The sequence below is a fragment of the Solanum verrucosum genome, unplaced genomic scaffold (assembly GCF_900185275.1).
Source record: "Solanum verrucosum unplaced genomic scaffold, falcon-dt-bn FXZP01000261.1, whole genome shotgun sequence".
Lineage (NCBI taxonomy): Eukaryota > Viridiplantae > Streptophyta > Magnoliopsida > Solanales > Solanaceae > Solanum > Solanum verrucosum.
Window position 1 is genome coordinate 3,602,958 of NW_026019969.1, and position 21,757 is coordinate 3,624,714.

Below are 21,757 nucleotides of genomic sequence, written 5' to 3' on the forward strand. Positions count from 1 at the left end.
GAAGAAAATTGAAGACGGACAACACAGGATCAGGGGCGGAGCTACAATGTGTCGAGGATGTCCAATTAGACACCTTTCGTCGGAAAATTACACGATATATATAGGTAAAATTCTATGTAATAAGAGTATATTTAATATTTTGGATACTCTGAAATCAAAATTGTGGTGTAGCTCAGTGGGTGAAATCGCTCAGCGAAATTTGTCTACATGTGTGCGAGTTTGCAGGATTGATTCCCTATAGTTGATTTTTTAACTTCTCTCATTTTTTTTAAGAGAAATCAAAATTGTGGTGTAGCTCAGTGGGTGAAATCGCTCAGCGAAATTTGTCTCCATGTGTGCGAGTTTGCAGGATTGATTCCCTATAGTTGATTTTTTAACTTCTCTCATTTTTTTAAGAGAGCAATACTAACTTGCATGTCACTCACTCAAGTTTTCTATGGAATTTGATATTATTTATTAACAATTGTTATTTTATTTATTAACAATTTTTACATATTTTTATGATCTTTTTATATGATATTTTTATTTTTACACATAAGAGATCATAATTATTTTCTTTTATGCAATTAGTAAGTGATCAAGAGATTTGATTTTCTCATAAAAAGAAAAAAAATTAAAAAAAGTATCAATAGCAAATTAAATTCTTACCCAGGGTATCTTTTTGACTTTCTTTTTTGACTTTACATTAAATTTTGTAGGTAAAACTTACAAAAAAATTACAACTCTACCAAAATGAAAAGGCAAAAATGTTCCACTATTTTTTTATTTTTTTTAAATCTCGTTTGATTTTGCTCTACCTTTTTTGTATCTCATTGTTATTATCGTTGTCGCCAGATACTATTATAATATTAAAGCCTAACAGTGGTTTCTTTCTGGGATAAACTTTCTTCCCTCTTTCTCTTTTTTTGCGTCATTCATTCGCTTCATATTAAATTAAATATGAACTCATTAGAGCTAAGTATTATACATTTTGATTTTAAAAAATTTGGTGCACTCATTTGTAAAAAAGGAATAATTACTTACTCAATGCTTGGACACCCTTCGTAAAAATTTTGGCTACGCCACTGCACAGAATAGCAAACAAGTAAAGATTTATTGGTATAACTTTAATTAACTTTTAAGTTTAAAATATTAAGATAATAATTAGATGATGATTGCTTGAGAAAAATAATAAATGACAAATTTCATCTATTGTATAGCCGAAGAACAAAAGGTTCAATAACATTTCTAAAGGCTTTTATGCTTAGTGTAAGTATCTTGTATGTGTCTCTCCTCCCGTATTAATGAGAACAATTTCTTTCTTAAAATAACATAAATAATATTTAAAATATGTATATGTGTGACAATATAAGAATTCAAAAAGAAAAAAATAGAAGTTTCAAATTGAAGAATGATCATGTGAAAGAATTCGATTAAATTTAATGATTATTTAAAAAAAAAGATTAACTCTTTTTTAATTCGATAATTCTTTAAATTTATCAATAACTTTCATTTAGATAATTGAAATATTATAATTTTTCCATTTCCTATATTAGCTTTCATGCGCCAATGTAGAACGCAGCTTGTCTCAAACATATTTCCCCTTGCTCATTATTATCTTGATAATTGTCCTCAACCTGAATTGCAAATGAATTAAGAGAAAGTTAATATATTTAATCGTTCGCCAATAATAATTGCAACCTCTAGCCAATTAACTTGGTATATAAGTATTATTTTAATGAGCAGCCATACATTTTAAAAATTCATGAAGTTAATTATTTTTCATACTATTGGACTATCCTTCATTTTAACTAACTATTGGCTCAAGCACCAATCAAAGATAGCCTATTCACAAGAAACGACTGGGAATGGGATAGACAAGAATATCTCATGAGATTAGCTTATCTTATTTTCTATATAGGATAGCTAATGTCACCATTCTAATACAAGATGTCTTGGAGATTAATTAGTACCCGTAAACCAAATGCAGGATAAAATAAGTGTGCATTATCCCACTAACCAAACAACCCCTTAGAATATACTTCACAACTCCTTGATGCACTTGTAGATGCCCCACTTCATATGAATTAGTTCTTCTTATTTGTTCCATAGCCATACATACTCCTCTCCTTGTCAATTCTCTTTTCCAACCCTTTTAGGAATGGAGAACAAAGAGAAAGTGGGAAGTTTGCCCTTCAGAATAGGTATTGTGTTCTTTTAGTTAGCAAGTTTTCTTTCAAAAATTTCCAACAGTTCTGCCCTTATCATTTCTAATCTATGTTTAGTTACCACCCAACGTCGTAGACAGATTTTGTATGGAGACAATAATGGATATATGAGAAAAAAACACCTCGTGAGTTGCAGCAAATTTACAATGTTGTTGACAAAGATTCTTACTTGTTATACAAACGAAACTCATGGAAAAAATTGATATTGCAGATCATCTCAAATATTCCCGCAGTTGCAAATGATATACTTTAAGATTCCGATGGAACGCCCTCCCCCTTATTAGCTTGACAAGAGCGAATAGTTTTCCACAACAGTGACAAGAATCATCATTCTTTCTGAACTTGATAACGGTTATTCTGATGCATTTGAATCATCTGTCCCCTTAAACTCCATTCTGTCACCTCTGAGATATATGTCTTCATTAATAAATCCCCACATTCCTCGACAAGAGCTTTCTCTCCACCACTCACCCTAGCTAGTTCAGAAATTAAACTTTCTGTTTCTTCTGCCTTTTGCATAAAGTTCTGAATTTGCAAACCGATCATTTCCATCACCTTTGTAGATGAACTAAGAGCATCTCCTAACTCTCTTACATCAACATGAACTTCCGTGCCAATAGGAAGTCTCAGAGAGCAATTGCGCAAGGCATCAGTTGTACCTGACAGAGAAGTTGAGTAATCCTCTTCCAGGTTAGCCCATTCACCAAGACATGGTAATTGTGATTCAAGAATAGTAGATAAAGTTTTGATCCTTCTCAAAACCCCAAGTTCGGCGCGTTTCTGGCTTACAGATTTGCGTAGATCTGATAGCTGTTGTGCAAAGGAATAAAGTTTGCTCTGGCTATCATGTCTTTGGGAGTGCATGGAGGCCTCTGCTTTGGCATTTGCAAATCGCCATTGAAGGTGATGGTTGTAGAGTAACTTCAGTGAATGCACATCTCCCTGATCACTGAATGCCTTCCTTCCTTTCCTAGCATCTGCTCCCAATTTATTGGAAGTTGGATGTGGAGGCAAGCAAAGGCTCCCCATTTTGAAAGATGATCTAGAAGCAAACATGTCATTTTGTTTAAGAGACAGCCAAGAGGAGGAGTTTTCGTTATTGGCTGTTGGCAAATGCAGTGAACGAGCGCAAGTAGAAGATGCAGATTTATATGAACTGCATTCATCAACTGAACTGTCTCTATTTCTCTCCGTAAGACATCTATCAATCTCGGACATAGAAGACCTCATTGCTGATAACATCCGCGTCTTATTGTTTTGAGTGCAAAGTGGAGAACTCGGGCATGAACTTCCCTTAGTAGTAGCAGTACCAGTGGCACAAGAATCCACATAAGGACTAGTTGAAACTTTTGAAAGCTTTCTGGAGATTAATGCTCCATCATCCTGCGACACCGAACAAGGATTTATAGGTGTAGCAGTAATCTCCCGCAATAGTTTATCAGCCGCACTGATTGCTCCTCCAGGAGTATTGGTTGGACAGTGACGGTTCAAAGACTGAGGAGTGAACTTATATCTAGATGGAACAACCCTAGAAGCACCAGTCACGGTAGGTGTGTCAAGTCTTGAGGGGATCTTACTACTTTTTGACTGCAAAGCATCTGCAAGTTGTTGTTGAAGTGCTCTGGTGCCTCCATTGTCCTTGGGAACTTTAATGTGCTGCTGCTTTCTCTGAGTGCAGACTGGAGAATTCGGGCATGAAGTGCTCTCAGTAGCAACAGCACAGCCATCTGCAGCATTGCTTGTTGAAACTTTCGAGAACTTTTTATGGACAATTGCTCCATCACCACAGGACACTGCACAAGGATTTTTTATAGGAGTACCCGTAACCTCCTGCAACAGTTTAGCAGCAGCACTAACCGATGCATATCCAGGATTACTCGTTGAACTAGAACGGAGTACAGACTGAGGAGTTTGCCTATATCTAGATGGGATAATCCTAGCAGTACCTGTCACTGAAGGGGTGTCAGGCCTGGAGGACATCTTACCACCCCTTGACTGCATAACATCTGGGAGTTGTTGTTGCTGTACTCTAGCACCTCCATTTTCCTTCGGAACATCTACAGTTTGCTGCCTTCTTTGAACAGTGGACATTACTGCTGTTTAGCTGAAGCAACTTGATCCTATTGAAAAAATTGTAATCATCAATATATACTATAACATGAACAAATATATCAACAGATCATACATATGATGCTGCTTGCTCACAAAAATTAAGAAAAGTGAAAATACGAAATACATCTTATTGAGATATTAAGATATTAACGACCAAAGCACCAAAATGTACTAAACAGCAGCAACCAAAAGAAGCAGTTGATATGCAAGATGATCACCGCAGACTAATGACAAGTTGCTACATAAATGGTACATGGATTAAGGAACGCCCAAAAGTTGAAAAATGATACTACAGTTGTCAAGCTTCAACAAACTAGCCTTTAAGGCAAATTTAGATAGATAACTTTGCAATGCAACATAAATTGATTGACTTCAAATAACTAGATCTGAGATAATTAGAAAATGAAACCCTACTGCAGAAGGTATACAATTCTACTGTTTTCTTGCCTTTTCTTTCTCCCCAAACAACGGCAGGGGTAAGGTCGAGTACATCCGATCCTCCCCAGACTCCACTAGTAGAATTACACAGGATATGTTGTAATTACTGATTACCAGTACGTAATTAGCATGCCCATTACACAACAGCGGAGTCATAATCAAATCAGTAGCAAAAGAAAATGCAGATCGGCACATAGAAATCAAGAACAACAAATAAGAACTCTGTTCAGATACTTCTATTCTATTCTGGAGACGAAAAAAAAAAGAACTTACAGTTCTGATTTGCAGTGTATAGAAGAAGTTTCAACGATGAAATTGGTCGCCGAAGAAGAAATTCCGGAAAACTGAAAAAATTTCAGATGGAAATTGGAGTAACTGACTATCCGTCCTTCTCCGGCGAGGTCAATGAGGGATTTTGACAAATTAAAAAAAAAAACGACAGAGAGATGATGTGAGAAAAGTGAAACAGAGAAACATAAAACTGCTGCAATACAAATAGCCGTTGAAGAGAGTAAAAAGAAGTAGCCGTTGCCGATAAATCCGACCGATAAGGCGTAAAATATTGAGCCCATGGGTCCAGGGGGCGGGCCAGCCCATATAATAAAAGGAACTTTGACTGAGATGGGCCTGTCTTAGAACCAAAAGTGTTGGGCCTAGAAAAAGGAGTCGCTTACACTTTTTGTCCATATGTTGTTTGTTCTTTAATTTAGACCTTATAACAAACAATTTTTTCGTAGAGCATGGTTTTCAGTAATAGTTCATGAGACCTTGAATTTCCATGTTCCAGCGTGCATTATGCCAATAGATTCCTCCACCTATGGAAGTTTGTTCAAAAACTTTGTTCGAGAACTTCTACAGAAGAAGGATTTTCCATGAGACAATAGTTCTGCCATACCAACTTAGTTGTTCAGCTTTGCTATTGACATAACAACTGGTACACCACAGGATAACTTAATCCAATCCTCTCGTACTAGGGTTGGCTCCTCGCATTTTTCTCTTTAACACCATCCGTAGATAGGAACTAAACTGTCTCACGACGTTCTAAACCTAACTCACGTACCTCTTAAATCGGTGAACAATCAAATCCTTGGGACCTTCTTCAACCATAAGATGTGATGAGTCGACATTGAAGTGTCAAACGACTCCATCGATAAGAACTCTCGAGAGTCATCAACTTGTTTATATTTTTGTATCATAATATCCTATAAATCATGTCCGAACATGACTTCAATTTCTAAAGAACAAAAATTGAAAACCAATCCATTTTAAGGACAAACATGCAACTTGAATAGTAGATACGTAATTATTATCATTTCTTGGATAATAACTTGAATAGTTAATCGTAATAATTAAATTTAGTAAAGAATTAATTAAAAGTCCACAAGGGAACGAGAAAACCCAAGGGATACTTTGTAAATAACTAACCATTTTAAGTTGAATGAAAGAAATGAGCAATGGGCTAGTAATTAATGTATTTGTCATGATAAATTTGGTTCATTGTATAAGAGTATGGATATTATGAACTTAATAAATAAATAAATAAACAAATAGATCTTCCATGCCACTTTGAAATATTAGAGTCTTATCTTATAGTTCATACAACAATAAAAGATATAAATGTAAATAATTCTTAAATACATATACTACAAATAGTTGCCACATCCCATGACACTGATACTTCATTGTTCATCCAGCCAAAAGCCAGCTTAAACTTTACACATCCCATGACACTGATACTTCATTGTTCATCCAGCCAAAAGCCAGCTTAAACTTTACGTAATCCCACAAGTAAGGTCTGAGAAGAGTGGTGTGTGCACAACCTTACCCTTATCTTATGAAGGTAGAGAGACTGTTCTGATAGACCCTCGGGGATCAAGTAAATCACCCAGCTTTTATACCAAACCAAACAATTATACATATGACCATTTGATGATTATATACAGAACAAGATCAAATCAAACAGGTGCTAAAATTAACATTAAGGTAGGTAAATCGAGATTCCCCTCAGATAACAAGGTTGAAACTGACGAGTCTTACATATCATAAGTTAAACCTCCACCAACAACTGAAATTCAACCCCAACCTGCTTCATGTATTTCAGCCTCTTTCGTCTCCGACAAAACATTAAAGAACGAAGGAAAGAAGGAAATAAAACGGGAACAAAGAAGAAAATAACGATAAGAGATATATCCCTCAAACGTTCTCGTGGGAATAGTATTAAGTATTAACACAGGCAGCTTACCCAGGAATACGAATAATAGATTACACACTTGTACCATCCTAAAGAAGAGAAAAAATGACAGATTTTTTTTTGGTTAAGAAAAAAAATGATAAGTTACCTATCAATGAAGCAAACTACTACTAACCTAAGATGATTAACATTCTTTGCTGGGTCCTCCTTACAGACATGTACAACTAATTTTTCAGCATACAATTACATGGTATGTTGGGTCAACTACATGGAATAGTTAGAATAAGTGCTAATCGAAAATAGAACAAACTGAGTGGCTGGCTGGCTGCCTGCTAGAGATAACTACAGCTGTGAATATGTATTCTCTCGGACTCCAGAAGCAATTTACAAGGTTCCTACATAATATGTGGCAAAAGACTCATTATTGTCATACATCAACGACAACACCTTATATGATGATGAGCAGCGCAGCCAACAATTCAGCAATCTGGAGAGGAAATACATCAAAATGATGAGCAACTAACAAAAGAGATGTAGGGAAAAGAAGTCTATCAATCTTCCAATATCTCCAATTTGGTCTTTTGGATGGTTTTCTTCTCTGACTTACCGTAGACCTTATCCAATCAAAGGATAGCCAAATCATGATGCTGTAATAGATGTTCCTGAAGTCCTTTTGCGTGCCCAAGAAAAAGGAAAGGATTAAAGAAAGAACATTTATTTACCCCAAGAAGCCAAACTTCAGTCTTTTGCGCTTTCTTTCTCTTTGTCGAACAAAGAGGATTCTGCAGAAAATTAAGATGATAACTCTACCAGGTAAATAAAAAGTTCCACCACAAAGTTAGTGTCACTAATAGAATAACAGATACACCACAGAATTGAATATGTGGAGTAAAGAAATAAAAGCGAAGATGATACGATGAGATTTGGTGATAAAAGAATAGTAGACATCTATCTATATCTATACTATATTAAAAGCACAAAGGTCCTTTTTTATCATTTAAAAATTAATTTCACACTAGATAAAATAGTCTTTAATTATTCTCATAATATTTAGTGATTGTAATTTAATTATTTTCCTAATATTTAGGACTTAGAAATCAACTAAATTTTGGTTATCAAATCTTTCCTTATTTGAACCATGCAAGAAGTCTTAATACTTGACACTATAAAATCAATTCAGATTCTACTTTATATAAAAAAAATCCTTATTTAAAATTATGTAACAAATTATAACTACAACTAATTGTAACATTAGGACATTGAAGTTCGCCAGGATGTTTATTTAAAAGAAACTGTCTCTGAGACACTCGTATGTTTTTATTTTTTGCACCACACAAAGCATTTGTTGATAGGAACTATTGACATATTTGTCTTTGACTTGGAAATTAGTTACTTTTAAAGGTTTAATTATTGCTTTAAGAGTCAACTTTACTTTTTTTGTCTTTACTTTGTGATGCATTTGTTATTCATGGTAGATTGCTTTAAGAGTCAACTAATTGTTGCTTCACTCTCCAATTGCATATTAGTGTGTAGTGTGAAATGTGTTCAGATCCAATGGATTAGAGATATGCTAAGTGGATGCTAAAATATGGAGAAGAGAAAGGGAATAGTTCCTTTGACACCTCTTTAAACCATAGAGAAAGAAATGAAAAGGCATTTGTATTAGTATGAACTCTTTCATTTTTGGATAAAGTAGTGTGAACTCTTTCATTTTCTTGACACTTTTGGAGCACGTATAGTATTCCTGTATTGATGATACAATGCCCTTTGCAAAGAATCATGTTTTTGTACAAAATCTCTGCTCTTCTTGTATACAGCTCGTATGTGAGGTTCTTCCCATCAAATAATTATAATTATTAACTTCGTAAAAATCTCATCCTTATCTCTCAAAAGAATGCTGCTGATTCATCAGAGTGACTCAGATCCAATGTGCATTTACTTATTCTTGTTCGACTCACATGGATCCTATGTACTTTTTCCAACTCTGCTACAGAGACTACCTCTTTAGAAAAACATCAGAAACGGAGCAAGCTTACAAATTTAAACAAGAGGTATAGAATCATTAAAGGTTGATGTATGCAAGATATATATCAACACAAAATATATAACACTATTCAGGTGACACTTAAAATTTATTTCAATTGCTTTTCACATCTCAAATAAATCATTTGATGCTTCTACTTCTTATGAAAAGAATAACAAGAGAAGCAGTATTCACCTACTCAAAGTTGTTCACGAATGTAAGCCATCGATCTCAACATTGATCCTAGTGTATCCCTTGAAACTTGAAATTTCACTTCAGTCTCTCCAGAAGGTGTCTTAGTATCTTGAAGCTGTGACAGAAAAGGACAAAAACTATCAGTTCGCAACTTAAAGGACAGTACATCATTGCATTCAACTGACATTTATCCTCTCAATTGACAAGGTGAAATGAGATTCAAGGCTGGTCGACAATCAAGATGATCAATTTTTCTATCTAATACTTCATACGGATCTATTATCTCTTTATATTTCAGCTGTCATGAATGACACTTTAGAGAGTCAAATCAGGGAATTAAATAGCAGAGCCAGGCAGAGTGTTTCATCAACATGCATGGCGTGTTTTTTTGTGTTCCTTTCCCTTTTCAGTTTGAACTGGGTGATGCCTCAAACTATCAGAGAAGTTGTTGTGAGTTGGGGCCACTGAAGAGTTGATAGGGCCATCAGGAACACCTGGAGAATGATTCCAGCATGTATTTTTTGGTGCCTATGGACAGAAAGGAATGTCGGTGTTTTGATGGAATTTCAACTCCTAACCATTCACTCAAAGCTAAATGTTTGTTCAGTCTATTTTGTTGGTCCAACCAGTCTTATGTGAATAGTTCTACTGCTTTCTTAGATTTTGTTAGCTCTTTAACTCTAGACCAGACATAGTCATGTTTAAGTCTCCTCTAGATTTTTTGAATTTGTGGCTGGCTCCCATGTCTTAACTGCTATCATGTAATGGAGCTAGCATATCTACTTTTGTACTCTTTGCATCTTCTTGATGCCGGTAATGAAACAACTTACTTCATCAAAAAACATACATGGCGTGTTTTCCACCTGAATATAAAGAGATGATTATACACCACAAAAACTATACCCAGAATATGAAAGGGAAGAAGAGAGAAGGGACAGAGGCCTTTTCTTTCACGTGATAATTTTGGTATATTCACTGGTATATTGAATAAATAGGCAGGTGCCAGGTGATAGAATCGTCAAATCATCAAAAGAAAGAAACACTCTTTCCCTTGATAGAAAAATGGCATCATCCATCGACTAGAGAAGAAAATTCAGAACAGCAAAGCTTCCAGAAGCAATTGCAGTAAATTTAACAATTACACAAATTGGCTCAAGTGATTAAATTTACAGGAATAAAAAAACATATTAAAGCTCATTTGATATACTAATGTTAATATTAAGAGTGTCTTCGGAATGCCTCCAGTGTAACTAATCAGAATGTGCATATTGAATGAACTTGCTTTGCTCCAACTCTGCCAAACTTGAAGTAATATATCTAAGATTATGTGAAGCAGAAAGCAACCATTCAACTGCTCCTCACTCATCTAATGAGATTCTGAAATAGGAAATAATTCTTGAAGTTCACGATGCATACCTTTAAATTAATAACAGCTACTCTATTTGCCGGCAGGAAAAGCTGTTGACTTATGTAAGCCATGGATTTCAGCATTGGCTCCAGAGTGACTCTTGTAAGTCTAAACTGAACTTCTGTTTCCCCAGCTGGGTTCTTGCCATAATCTTGCAACTGAAAATCGGGTCGAATATGTCCAAATAAAATTTCACAATGGAAATTACTATCTCATCAAATTTATTTGTCAAGGGAGGAAGAAAAATCAACTCAACTGTTTATCTGTAAACAGCCAGAGTGTGACTCAAGAGGAGAATCTTTTTTCAAAACAGGTATACACACCTTCAAATTGATGACAGACACTTTACTTGCAGGACTCTTGTTTTCAATCACCCATGTCATAGACTTAAAACAAGTATAAACAACCTACATCAAACAAAATACGCAAAGGAGAAAAAACATATTAATTCATCTGCATGGTAAATTCATGTATTTTCTTGTACTGTATATTCAAATACAAATCATAAATGGAAAAAACCGTAGTTATATACAAGTTACAGAAGAGGCAAGTTTTTGTTTTCATACCACATTATCAGCAAGACCACCATCATGATTTATAGCCACAGGTGTCATAGTGGGCTGATTTAAGTCACCAGCAGCTAAACCACCATCATTTAGATTAAAATGATGAGGCATTGTATCTTGCCAAGGCCATAAAGATGGTACGGTATCAGAAGTAGCTGGAGTTTTTTTTATGCCCCCATCCTGAGTACTTCCACTTCCCTGTGAGCTAAGAGGTTTGCCAACATTTTTTGCAACAATAGAAATCTTCCTCAAGCCGTCTCTCAGAGCACTAACCGCTGCATCAAAGGTCTCTGCAGAAACTGCCCCTTCTTCTGCATATCTTAAAGCTTCCAGACATAGGTGGTTGAAACGTGAAGTGAGTGAATTATTTCCTTGTTTAACAATGTCTTCTTCATCCGATCCTTGTCCAAGTTTTGCATTCCTTGTCCACCTCTTAAGTATATAAAGAGATGGAACTGTGAGAACATTAGTCACTGTGAAAACTGTTAAAATGTGCCTACATAAGATGCCTGAATACTCAAACATCTGACAGCTGCAACTTGCTTTCATCTGGGCAAGGTTCAACATAACAATGTAAGCCTTGTCATCCTGGTCATATTTTGCAACCCTAAATTTGCTTAGAGTCTCATCACCATCTATCTTATTGGCAGTGTGGGCAAAAGTTTCAACTAGTTCCTCTTGAAACTTTGCAAAAACTTTTTTGGTGAAGAGATTAGCTGTTTGCTGTTCCATTGGAGATGGGGTCCTTAGCATTGGTGCGGTGCAATTTGTATCAAAATCAGATGCCATTTCCCTTTCAAGTGAACTTTCTACAGCTCTTTCATACTGCTTAAAGAACATTGGTAGAGTTGTCTGTTGATTAACATATCCATCAAAAAAGGAGGTTACACCCTGGTTTGAGGGAAGTGCAGCAAAGAAAGTATCTCGAAAATATACTGGAGCCCACTGGTCGCGAGCATTATATACAGCTTGAAGCCACTCATTTTTCCCCAGATCATATTTATCAAGTACAGAGGCCCAAGATGATTCGAAATCCTCAATTGTCTCAGAATAGTTGATGCAGCTATATAGCTCCCCATAAAAGGAAGGATGAGTCATATATATGTGAGCCAATCTTTCCTGCCCTTCTCGTAAGATATGCCACTTACAGATGCAATGACGAGTACCTGGTAATACTAGGTTGACTGCTGCCTTAATAGCTCTATCCTGGTCGGTTGTAATAGAAACTGGCGGGCGGTTATTCATTGAAGATAGCCAGGTCCGGAAAAGCCAAGTAAAGGAAGACTCAGACTCATCTAAGAGTAATCCACAGCCAAACAAAACCATTTGCCCATGATGATTTACTCCAGTGAATGGAGCAAAAGGAACCTGGAATTGATTTGGTCTATACATTGTATCAAAAATAACAGCATCGCCAAAGTGACTATAAGCTATCCTTGATCTTGCATCAGCCCAAAAAGCATTTGTCATGCGGTTTTCATCATCAAGTTGAATAGCATAGTAGAAACCAGGATTTTCCGCTTGCATTTTTTTGAAATAGTCAAGAAGATTATGGGCATCTCTTCCAAGAGTTCTCTTTCGGCTGCAAGGCTGAATAAACATTATTGGTATGACAGGGCTAAAGTTTTTGGTCACACAATTTGACTCCACAGGAGAAGCATCCTTAACACCTTCATTAGAACTGACAAATACATGACTCCCGTCCACCGGAACCACAACCGGTGGAACCAGAATATCAGTTTGAGCTCCCGGTATCTCTCCAACAGTCTTGGAAGCACCAGCAAAGTGTTTACGAGGTCGGAGGTAATGCACCTTGCTGGGATTCACTATTGAATGATTGTGATCCTCAACGAATTTAGTCACAACCCAACCATCTGAACTCTTCCTCTCTATGCGAAGCATAGCATTGCAACTCTCTGTATTCTTCCTTCTGCAAACTTCTTTAGAACAAGAGAAGTCCCAACTAATGATAGGTCCATCAGGCTTAGCGCGGCTGTACTGACCAACATGTATGCTAAAGCCCACACGCCTAGCATATGCGTCAAAAAAATTCTTTGCTGCTTCTTCTGTTTGAAACTCCATCCCCACATAAGGCTTCTCTTCCCCATCATCAACCTCAATGATAGAGTCTTTTTCAGTAAAATTGTCCGGCAAACCCTGTTTGGGATTCCGATTTGGTTCAACAGCTCTTTCCCCACTTTTTTTCCTCTTCTGCCCTTCTATGTCAATTACTTCGATATTCATCTTGCTGGGGAACTGACATTGACAAATCAATCTTTTTCTTCTTGGTCAAAACGTCATCTTGCCATCTCTTATGAAAAGAAACAAACAATAGGAGGCCTTAAAATCATATGAACTGGAACAAGGTAACCAGTGACTCAATATTTTATAATAATAAATATAAAGAATAAGACAACACTCCAGTTTTATACACACGGCCAATCAGCCATACTCCTTACTCAAATTTTTAAATGGAAATGCATATCAAATGATGTTTACGATAAATACAAGAAAAATAATATTGTTTAAAACATTATATATTCCCAGTCACCAGAAAGCAGAAAGGTGATACAAATCTCCCAGCATGTTGCCTTCATTGGCAGGTGAAAAGCAGCTGAAAAGGTTACCAGAATAATCAAAACTCAAGCATTTAGGCTTCGGAGGAGGGACTTCGTACATAAATTCTAATACCATAGAGAGAAGAAGACTCCCCAGAATAGTATAAAAAAAGTTCAATATTTTAAGGAGGGATATAGTATCGAACTCTGATAATTAAGAAAAAGAGGAAAATAAAACATATTTGGGATAAGGGAATTCAATGCTCAGAGGAAGGAGTCAATACCCAAACTCTAATTCCATGAAGAAAAAGAAGAGCATAAGTATTTTCTAGAATAGGGTGAAGGAAGGATATAAGCAGACAAGTGTTAGTGATAATCAAGACTTCAAATGGCCTTGGAAGCAAATCTAGAGAATCAAAGTGCCACACAAAGTGACATCCTTCACCTGGCTTAAATGTTCTCTAGAATAGTGATTGGAAATCTAGTATTCACAAGAGAGATCCGGTACCCATATACTTATAATATTATGAAAAATGTAGGAAGAAAGTTTGTGAATGTTTTGTTTGAAAGTCAGAGGAATTACTCAAATTGTCGCCGCCCAATTTTTTATCAAGCCGTGACCACCACCTAGTGCTTAACTTGACCGAGCAGACCAAAATTTATTAGGTGATTTCTTCCCATCCGTCGTAACCTTGGTTGACAGAGTTACATGTTGCTGGTGGGAGGTGGCTCATTGTTAAAGAGAATTGCTCCATATCAGTGTACAGTTTGTTATGTACTTTCAAGGAGAAGAAGAATCAAAGAGTAAATGTCCAGAAGTAACCTAAAAATTAGAGCCCAAACCATACAGTTTTGAACATAGCAATGTCTTCAAGTTTCAACAGAAACATTCAGAAAAATAAACATGGTGAGAATCATGAATCTCAGGTTCAAATCCCACAAACAGAAAAAATACTAGTCATTTCTTCCCGAGGTCAGCACAAGCACTGAGATCATCCGAGTTCCGTTGCTCAAGAACAAAAATTGTTAGCAAATTGGGTTGAGAGTAGATACAAACTATGTAATTAGGGTAAAAGTTTAGAAAGTGAATGCAAATTAGGAAGAATATAAACCTGAAATTCAGTTCTGAGTTCGAACAAACAGTATGTAGCAAAAGCTTCCATGATTCTTCATTAGACCAGAATGTTACTCATACTACTGTTACCTCTCTCTAACACAGCTCCGGCGGCGCCGGCGTTGCTGGGGGCCTGGGGGAGGGGAGAGGAAGGGGCCTCTCTGCTCTCTTTCCACTTTCTAATTATTTTTCTTTTGATTTGATCTTAATCTTGACACTCCTTAATTACTCTTTCCCTTTTGATATATAGTTTGTTCTATTTTTTCCTTCTAGTTTGTCTTCCTTTTTCTTTTCTTTTTTAGCAATTTTTTTTAATTTTATTATTTCACACTACATATTTAAGACAATAAATTCAAGAAAATATTGATATATTTGACTAGGGGGCGTACACAAGTCGGTTATTGGTTAAAATTAAAATCAATTTTTAATTATTAAAACTAAATCAAATCAATTATAATAGTATACATTTATTGATGTGGTTATTAATACACAAAAATAAAAGAAATAATTAACACAAAAAAGGGAGAAAAGACAAAAATTCATTCAAAGTGAAAAATAGCTAAAACGACGGACATTAATAAACTTTAGATCATTGAATTTATTGTGCATCAAGCTTCAAATTTCACTGTTTTAGCCTAATAAGAATGGATAGTGACATTTCTAGTCCTACAAAAAATTATCATAACACTCATATACATGTAAGCAATAAAATAAATGCTCTCGTCTTGAGCGTTTTTGCTTTTATAAATAAATTTTAATGAAAACATATATAAATTATTTATAAAATTAATGATATATTATGTATGTATGATAGTAAAATATATATAATTTGTTGGTTCGGTTCATTATTTCTTTGGATTTTTGAACAAAATCAAAACCAAACCAATAAATCAATTTTTAAAAATGTAGAATCAAATCCAAATAAAATTGATTTATTTAATTGATTTGGCTTGGGTATCCAATTTGAATCGAATTTTATTCAAAGTTCAAACTCTAACATCCCTACATTTGGCATACCTTTAACGGGAAAGGGTTTGATATACCCTTCAACTTGATCATTTAGAGCTGATATATTACTTGTTATGAAGGGACTTATAAATACCGTCACCGTTATAAAAATGGCTCATATACCCCAACAGTTACAAAAGGAGCTCACATATACCCTTCATCTAACGAAAGTGAAAAAAAATTGATTTAAATTTGATTTTTTGACTCTTTTTTTTTTAAATGTATGTAGGGCTCTATATGATCCTTCTAGCAAAGTTCAAGGTAGTATATTTTAATCTTTTTCATTCATAAATTATTTTTTGACATCATTGATTATCATATTTGAGTTTCTTATTCTTATTTTATTTTTTTCTTTCATTCTTTAATGTAAGAAAAAAAATAAAACTATTTTTTTTTGCGGCTATATCATAATTTAAAACTATTTTTTTTGCGGCTATATTATAATTTAGTTTTTGTATTTGTAAAAAAAAAGGCGTCTATAATAAATTTTGCAAGAAAATTAGTGAAACATAAAAAGACTTGACCATCAGAATAATAACTTTAAATTAGTCTTTCAAATAAAAAGGTCAAAAAAATACATGTGAGGAAGATCATATATACCCCATATGGATTATATATATTTTTTAAATAGTTAAAAATTAAATTAAAATTAATTTTTACACTTCCGTTAGAGGAAAAGAGTATACGTGAGCCGTTTGTACAACAACAGGGGGTATATATGAGCCAAATTCATAACGAGGATATATCAACTCTAAATAACAAAATTCAGTGGTGTATGCCCTTTTCACTACCTTCAATTTAAAACCACAATATTCAAAATTATTTTTTTATCTACTTAAATTTCATGTTAAATTAAAATAAGACAAATAAATTAAAATAGAAAGTGTACCTTCTATTTTAACCCTTAAACTTCACTTTTTATTTCTTATAAACCATTTAACTACCAAAAAAAAGGAATGTTTCACATTGATTGAATTATTTACTAATAATGTGATTGCAATTGAGACGTATGAGGTGAGAAAATCTCAAATATAATTCTATTAGAAGGAATTGAGCTTTACTTATTTTAATCGGAAAAATTAAAAATATGTTATTCAATAGAGAGATTTTGAAACTGCATAAGCTTTTGATTATATCAAGCTATTGAGTATTAAAAACAGACTATAGCTCTTACTCTCGATAATTATATTGAAGTGCAGCCTCCTTTTAGTTTTTTTCTTCTTTTAATAATTTATGAGACTTCTAATTTAGTTAATGCAATATGATGACACTTATTGATTTTATCTTGAATTTCTACGGTCACACTTAATTTAGAATTTTTTTTTGTTATTAAAATGACACTTATTTTGGGACGGATGGAGTATCAATAATGCAATATGGTGACTAACAAAGAACATTAGCAATGCACAAAAAGGTTATGTTACTCGAACTCTTCAAATATGTCGTTGGCTGTGTATCGAATCCTTCAAAAATAGTACTATATTTTTGGAGAATTAAATACGAATACGGCAACATTTTTGAAAAAGCCGAGCAATATAGCAGAAAAGCAAGTGTAGCTGGGGATATCACAACAGGCAAATGCAACTGAAACCAAAAAAGTTTGCTAAGCAACATTTCAGCTAAACTGCAGGAGTTCATATTTGGTGAAACTAATTGAAAAAAGGAGTCACAAGGCCTTCTGCTTGTGTCTCTATATTATCTAGGAAAGATTAAAAAGCAACTAAAACTAGGAGGAAGGTTTCCTATCAAACTTATAATATACTTAACAGTTAACACCAAGCTGAGTTCTTACTCCAAACATCTTACATCGTCGAAGATGCCAAACCTCCATCGTCTTTCATGTCGTTGGAAATGGATGTTGTTCTTGACATGGATGATGATGAGGTAGGTGAAATGGACAGATTGTTCCTTACTTCCTCATTATCAGCTTCAATCCCATCGATGATCATGCTGTCGGAGAATACATTCAGGTTGAACTCATTCTCACTTGATTGCTCATAGAAATTGAAGTCAATGTTGTTGTCAAAGCTGTTGTCATTGAAAAGATCCATCAAGTCTGCTGGTTTTTCAAGAGAGAAGTCGGAAACTGGGAGCGAATCAAATGTGTTGTCCAAGTACATGTTCATCCACGGGTAGTCCTCTTCCGCCTCGTGATCCTTCTCCTTCATTATATCAGCAGCAGACTCCAATGAAGGAGCAAACTCCAACTTCAGAACTTTTGGTTGAGTCACTTCATCAGAATCAAGTGCAGGCGTAAACTCCAACTTTGGTACTACTGTTGGTTCTGCAGCTAATTCCGCTAGCTGATAATCCAATTGGTTTTCTTCTTGTTGAACCGGTTGATACTGTTCTATCACCTCATTTGATTGAACTTCAGCAGAGGACTCTGTGTTTTCCTCCTTTGTTAACAGATCTGGTTCGCGGAGTTTCTTCAAATGGTCTGCATATCTGCTGATGTCGAAGTTGGTGACTGCATTAGGCCCTCTGTACTCAATTGCTGCCATATCATATGCTGCAGCTGCTTCCTCTTGAGTGCCTTCAGTAAAGAGAGAAGTAAAATACAAGGATTTCGAGAAATTTGTTTGTTCAATTCAGATAATGTTACTGCACTCAACTATACAAGACCTAGTTTGAACCTATGTTTCTCGGACCCTTCAAACATACCGAGAGGTGCATGTCAGATCCTCCAAGAGTAGTGCATTCTTGAAGGATCTGACGACACGGATACATCATTGAAGAGTCCGAGCAACATAGTTTTGAACTACTTTACAAGATCACAAAATGCACCAATTGAACTAGCTTCATAGTCTAATATATCAGTAACAACTAATAAGGAAACAAATCGTTATTAACCAAAGTGAACGCGACAATATAAATGCTCTAGATTGCACTTACTCGTTCATATAAAGCAACAAATTATGCCTCAATCGCAAGTAAGTTGGGACTATATTACTACTTACATTCTGAATACAACCCAAGTACCAGTAGTGACAAACTTAAAACTCTTTTTGAATTACTATATTACTACTTGTTCAACCCATCAATGTACATTACATGTTTCTCGAAGGATTGTGGTGATATGAATAAGGTCTTGCGTTAGAGCATTGAAAATGAAGAAAATCCTAGTGTGGGCACTAGTCAGACTAGTGAGTTCTGAATACAAAATGATTATACTAAAAAACAAAGGGTTGTCTAGTGAGTGTAATAGTTGGAGATGAGGATGACAAGACACTATGCATCAATCCAAAGGCATGATTGTCTACTGAGATTAAACATAAATTATTCACCCCATTAAGCATGAATCAAGGCTCTGACAATGTCACGAGCCAAGATCTAATACAGTCACATCAAAGAAAATTAAGATAATTACTTATCTTAATCACTATTCAAATCTCTTACTAATTAATACCTCACACTTAACCAAAGTACATAGCATCTACATATCATTCAAAATTAGCTCAATTCAGTTCTCTAATTAAACTTAAAAGGTGCCCCCGTATGATTTAAGGCCATATTATATTTACTTAACATAGGAAGTGATTATAATTTCAAACATAAATTTAGCACATAACAAAAAATGGGTTAGGACTAAACCCACTAAAAATAACTATAGGGGAATATTTTCAATTTTTATAAAGTTGGGAACAGAAAGTCTAACTTTATGTACGGTCCACAAAGATCTGCATCAAATATTTTAATTTTTGGACCACATGAGCCTTTCAACTTTGATCTTCAGTAAATAATATATAAAACACCAATGATCATGTGCCATGTCAGCTTTAATCCTATTTATATCTATTATACATTTATATTAGACACGTAAAAGTGTTAAATCTTTTCCCAAGTACCGAATCTCCTACATTGAAAAAAAATTCGTACCAATACGAATTTAGAATTTTAAATTTATGAATTCCTAGAACGACTAAAATCAACAAACCAGTACTCGAAAATCTAAATAAAACTCAATTAATGAGAATATAAAGTTAAGAGGCATACTGTAAGTTCCCAAATAGAGATACTTATTTCCATAGACCCGTCCAATTCGCGCCTCCCATCGACCATTATGGTGGTGCCTGTCAATATCAAAATATAACGAGTTGATGAATTCAGATAATCAACAAACTGAACTACTAATATTTTCGTGATTAACTTTTTTTTTTTTGTTGAATATAATCACATTTTATTTTCCTAAATAAGTATTACACATTAACTCTACTCATCCCACAAATAGACAGTGAATCCAAATGGGACCCACTAAAACTATGTCCCAGTGGGTCCCATACAGTCATGAAAATCCACAAAATTTGTTTGACTTCCAATAATGTACCTGCCTTGCAAATATAAAAATAATAATTTTTTAAATTAAATTTGCATGTCTTTTGTCTTTTTTTGTCTAATTAAATGCGCTTTAATACATTTATTTATTGATACTAATTAAATTTAGTATATACTAATTTTTATAAAATTAATTAAATAAAATACCTTGCTACGCCACGATATTTGGAAACACCTCTTGAAAATCCACTGCTCATTCTCCTTAATGAAGCTAAGTACTCTTCCTTTGTTAGCCTCTGCATTTCTTCAAACTCTTGGCTATATCTTTCCACCTGCATTGTTTCGTTGTACGTCACGTTTCATGTCTTGTACTCTTTTACAGTTATTTTTTTGTCATTTTTCTCCCTTTTTTCCTCCAACACAGACAAAATCCCTAAAAAGAAACACCGCTTCCTTTTTTTGGTTTGACATAAAAGTACTTATTTTTTTGGTTAATAAAATGATTTATAATCACACAAATATTCTGACTAATTCTATGACAAGTTAAAGTGCATCACATAAATTGAGATGGACAGAGTAAGAATTTAAGTACCGGAAAATTAAGTATAGTTGTTGGTCCCCAATACTTAAGGGCAGCAAGATCATAAGTTCTAGCAGCAGCTTCTTCACTATCATAAGCTCCTGCATATTCGAAAATTTTAAATGATAATTTTAATAATTAGCAATTAATTTAGTCAATCAAATAGTAAAATATTTTTTTGTGCATAAAAGGTGTTGTACATCGTGCAAAAATACTACTAGGACATTTGGTAGAGATTTAGAGCTTACCCAAATAAACTAAGCAGCAAAGAGGCAGTCAGAGAGAGAGAGGGGATCATCACCAACAAAGAACAGAGTCAGTAAAAAATTGATTAAATTAACATTAATTACGAGTAGTATAATAATATTACTGTAGATCTTGATTTGTAAATTTAATTTTTTTGAATCCACTTATTAAATAAAAAGTAAAAAGAGATGAGAGTATTATTCACTTTGTCTTCCTTTCTTGTTCTGAATGCTATTCCAAGTACTCTTGTCCCATAAGTGAGCTTCATACCTTCCTGTCCATCTATGCCTGCAAAAAAAAAATTAATTTTTTTAATCACACATTTCTTCATGCATGCAATCAAAAAATCCAATTTTGATTTCTGGGTTTCTCTTAGAACATCTTGAATGTGTCAGTGTTACTCTGTGAATATAATTTAATTGGGTTTAAGCAAAAAAAAATAAAAAAATAAAAAAACCTGGTTACGCCTCTGTAAATGGAGCTTCTTCTAGCTGTAGATGAATTATTACTTGGTGAATCAGCATTTACAATTTTCTTAGCTCGGCTAGCACGTTTCAGCCTGGGCTTTGGTTTCGGCTTCAGGTTTAGCTTCTCTGTTTCTTCATGGATTTGTTCAATGCATGAAGATGATGAAGAAGAAGAGGAGCAAGAAAAAGATGGAGATTTCTTCATTTATTTATTTTTGCCCAGGAAAAAAGAACCCCGAGAATAAATTTGTCAATTGATAAAAATGGCAATGTGGATGTTCTGGGTTTTCAATTTCTAGAATTTTTAGGAGAAATGGAGGCGGAAATAGAGATTAGGTTGGTGTGCTGAATTAAGAAGAAGAAGAAGAA

The 21,757-nt window shown here is 34.6% G+C and overlaps 3 protein-coding genes across 5 annotated transcripts; all 3 read right to left on the bottom strand.

The window, feature by feature from the left end:
* Positions 1 to 2,504: 2,504 nt before the first annotated feature.
* LOC125816573 (protein ENDOSPERM DEFECTIVE 1-like) lies at positions 2,505 to 5,228 on the bottom strand. Its single transcript, XM_049496186.1, has 2 exons — positions 5,031 to 5,228; positions 2,505 to 4,327 (listed from the first exon to the last, which is right to left on the bottom strand). Exon 2 carries the CDS (start codon positions 4,296 to 4,298, stop codon positions 2,535 to 2,537), a length of 1,764 nt encoding a protein of 587 aa, XP_049352143.1. The 5' UTR covers positions 4,299 to 4,327; positions 5,031 to 5,228; the 3' UTR covers positions 2,505 to 2,534.
* A 1,840-nt stretch (positions 5,229 to 7,068) lies between these two features.
* On the bottom strand, positions 7,069 to 14,914 carry LOC125815538 (protein FAR1-RELATED SEQUENCE 3-like). Of its 3 annotated transcripts, XM_049495030.1 has the most exons (6): positions 14,811 to 14,914; positions 11,141 to 13,496; positions 10,898 to 10,981; positions 10,583 to 10,732; positions 9,167 to 9,281; positions 7,069 to 7,730 (listed from the first exon to the last, which is right to left on the bottom strand). In XM_049495030.1, the coding sequence occupies exons 2-5, from the start codon at positions 13,382 to 13,384 to the stop codon at positions 9,171 to 9,173; spliced, it is 2,589 nt and encodes an 862-aa protein (XP_049350987.1). In that variant the 5' UTR covers positions 13,385 to 13,496; positions 14,811 to 14,914; the 3' UTR covers positions 7,069 to 7,730; positions 9,167 to 9,170. The 3 variants fall into 3 exon arrangements, 2 of the variants coding, with proteins under 2 accessions (XP_049350987.1, XP_049350988.1); XM_049495031.1 differs by lacking the exon at positions 14,811 to 14,914 and having other exon boundaries at positions 7,624 to 7,730; positions 9,171 to 9,281; positions 11,141 to 13,569; XR_007442176.1 differs by lacking the exons at positions 7,069 to 7,730; positions 14,811 to 14,914 and having other exon boundaries at positions 9,161 to 9,281; positions 10,831 to 10,981; positions 11,141 to 13,569.
* Positions 14,915 to 17,595: 2,681 nt separating this feature from the next.
* Positions 17,596 to 21,593, bottom strand: LOC125815539 (ethylene-responsive transcription factor WRI1). Its single transcript, XM_049495032.1, has 7 exons — positions 21,379 to 21,593; positions 21,127 to 21,209; positions 20,924 to 20,932; positions 20,688 to 20,776; positions 20,303 to 20,427; positions 19,817 to 19,893; positions 17,596 to 18,356 (listed from the first exon to the last, which is right to left on the bottom strand). The coding sequence occupies exons 1-7, from the start codon at positions 21,591 to 21,593 to the stop codon at positions 17,623 to 17,625; spliced, it is 1,332 nt and encodes a 443-aa protein (XP_049350989.1). The 3' UTR covers positions 17,596 to 17,622.
* Positions 21,594 to 21,757: the final 164 nt, after the last annotated feature.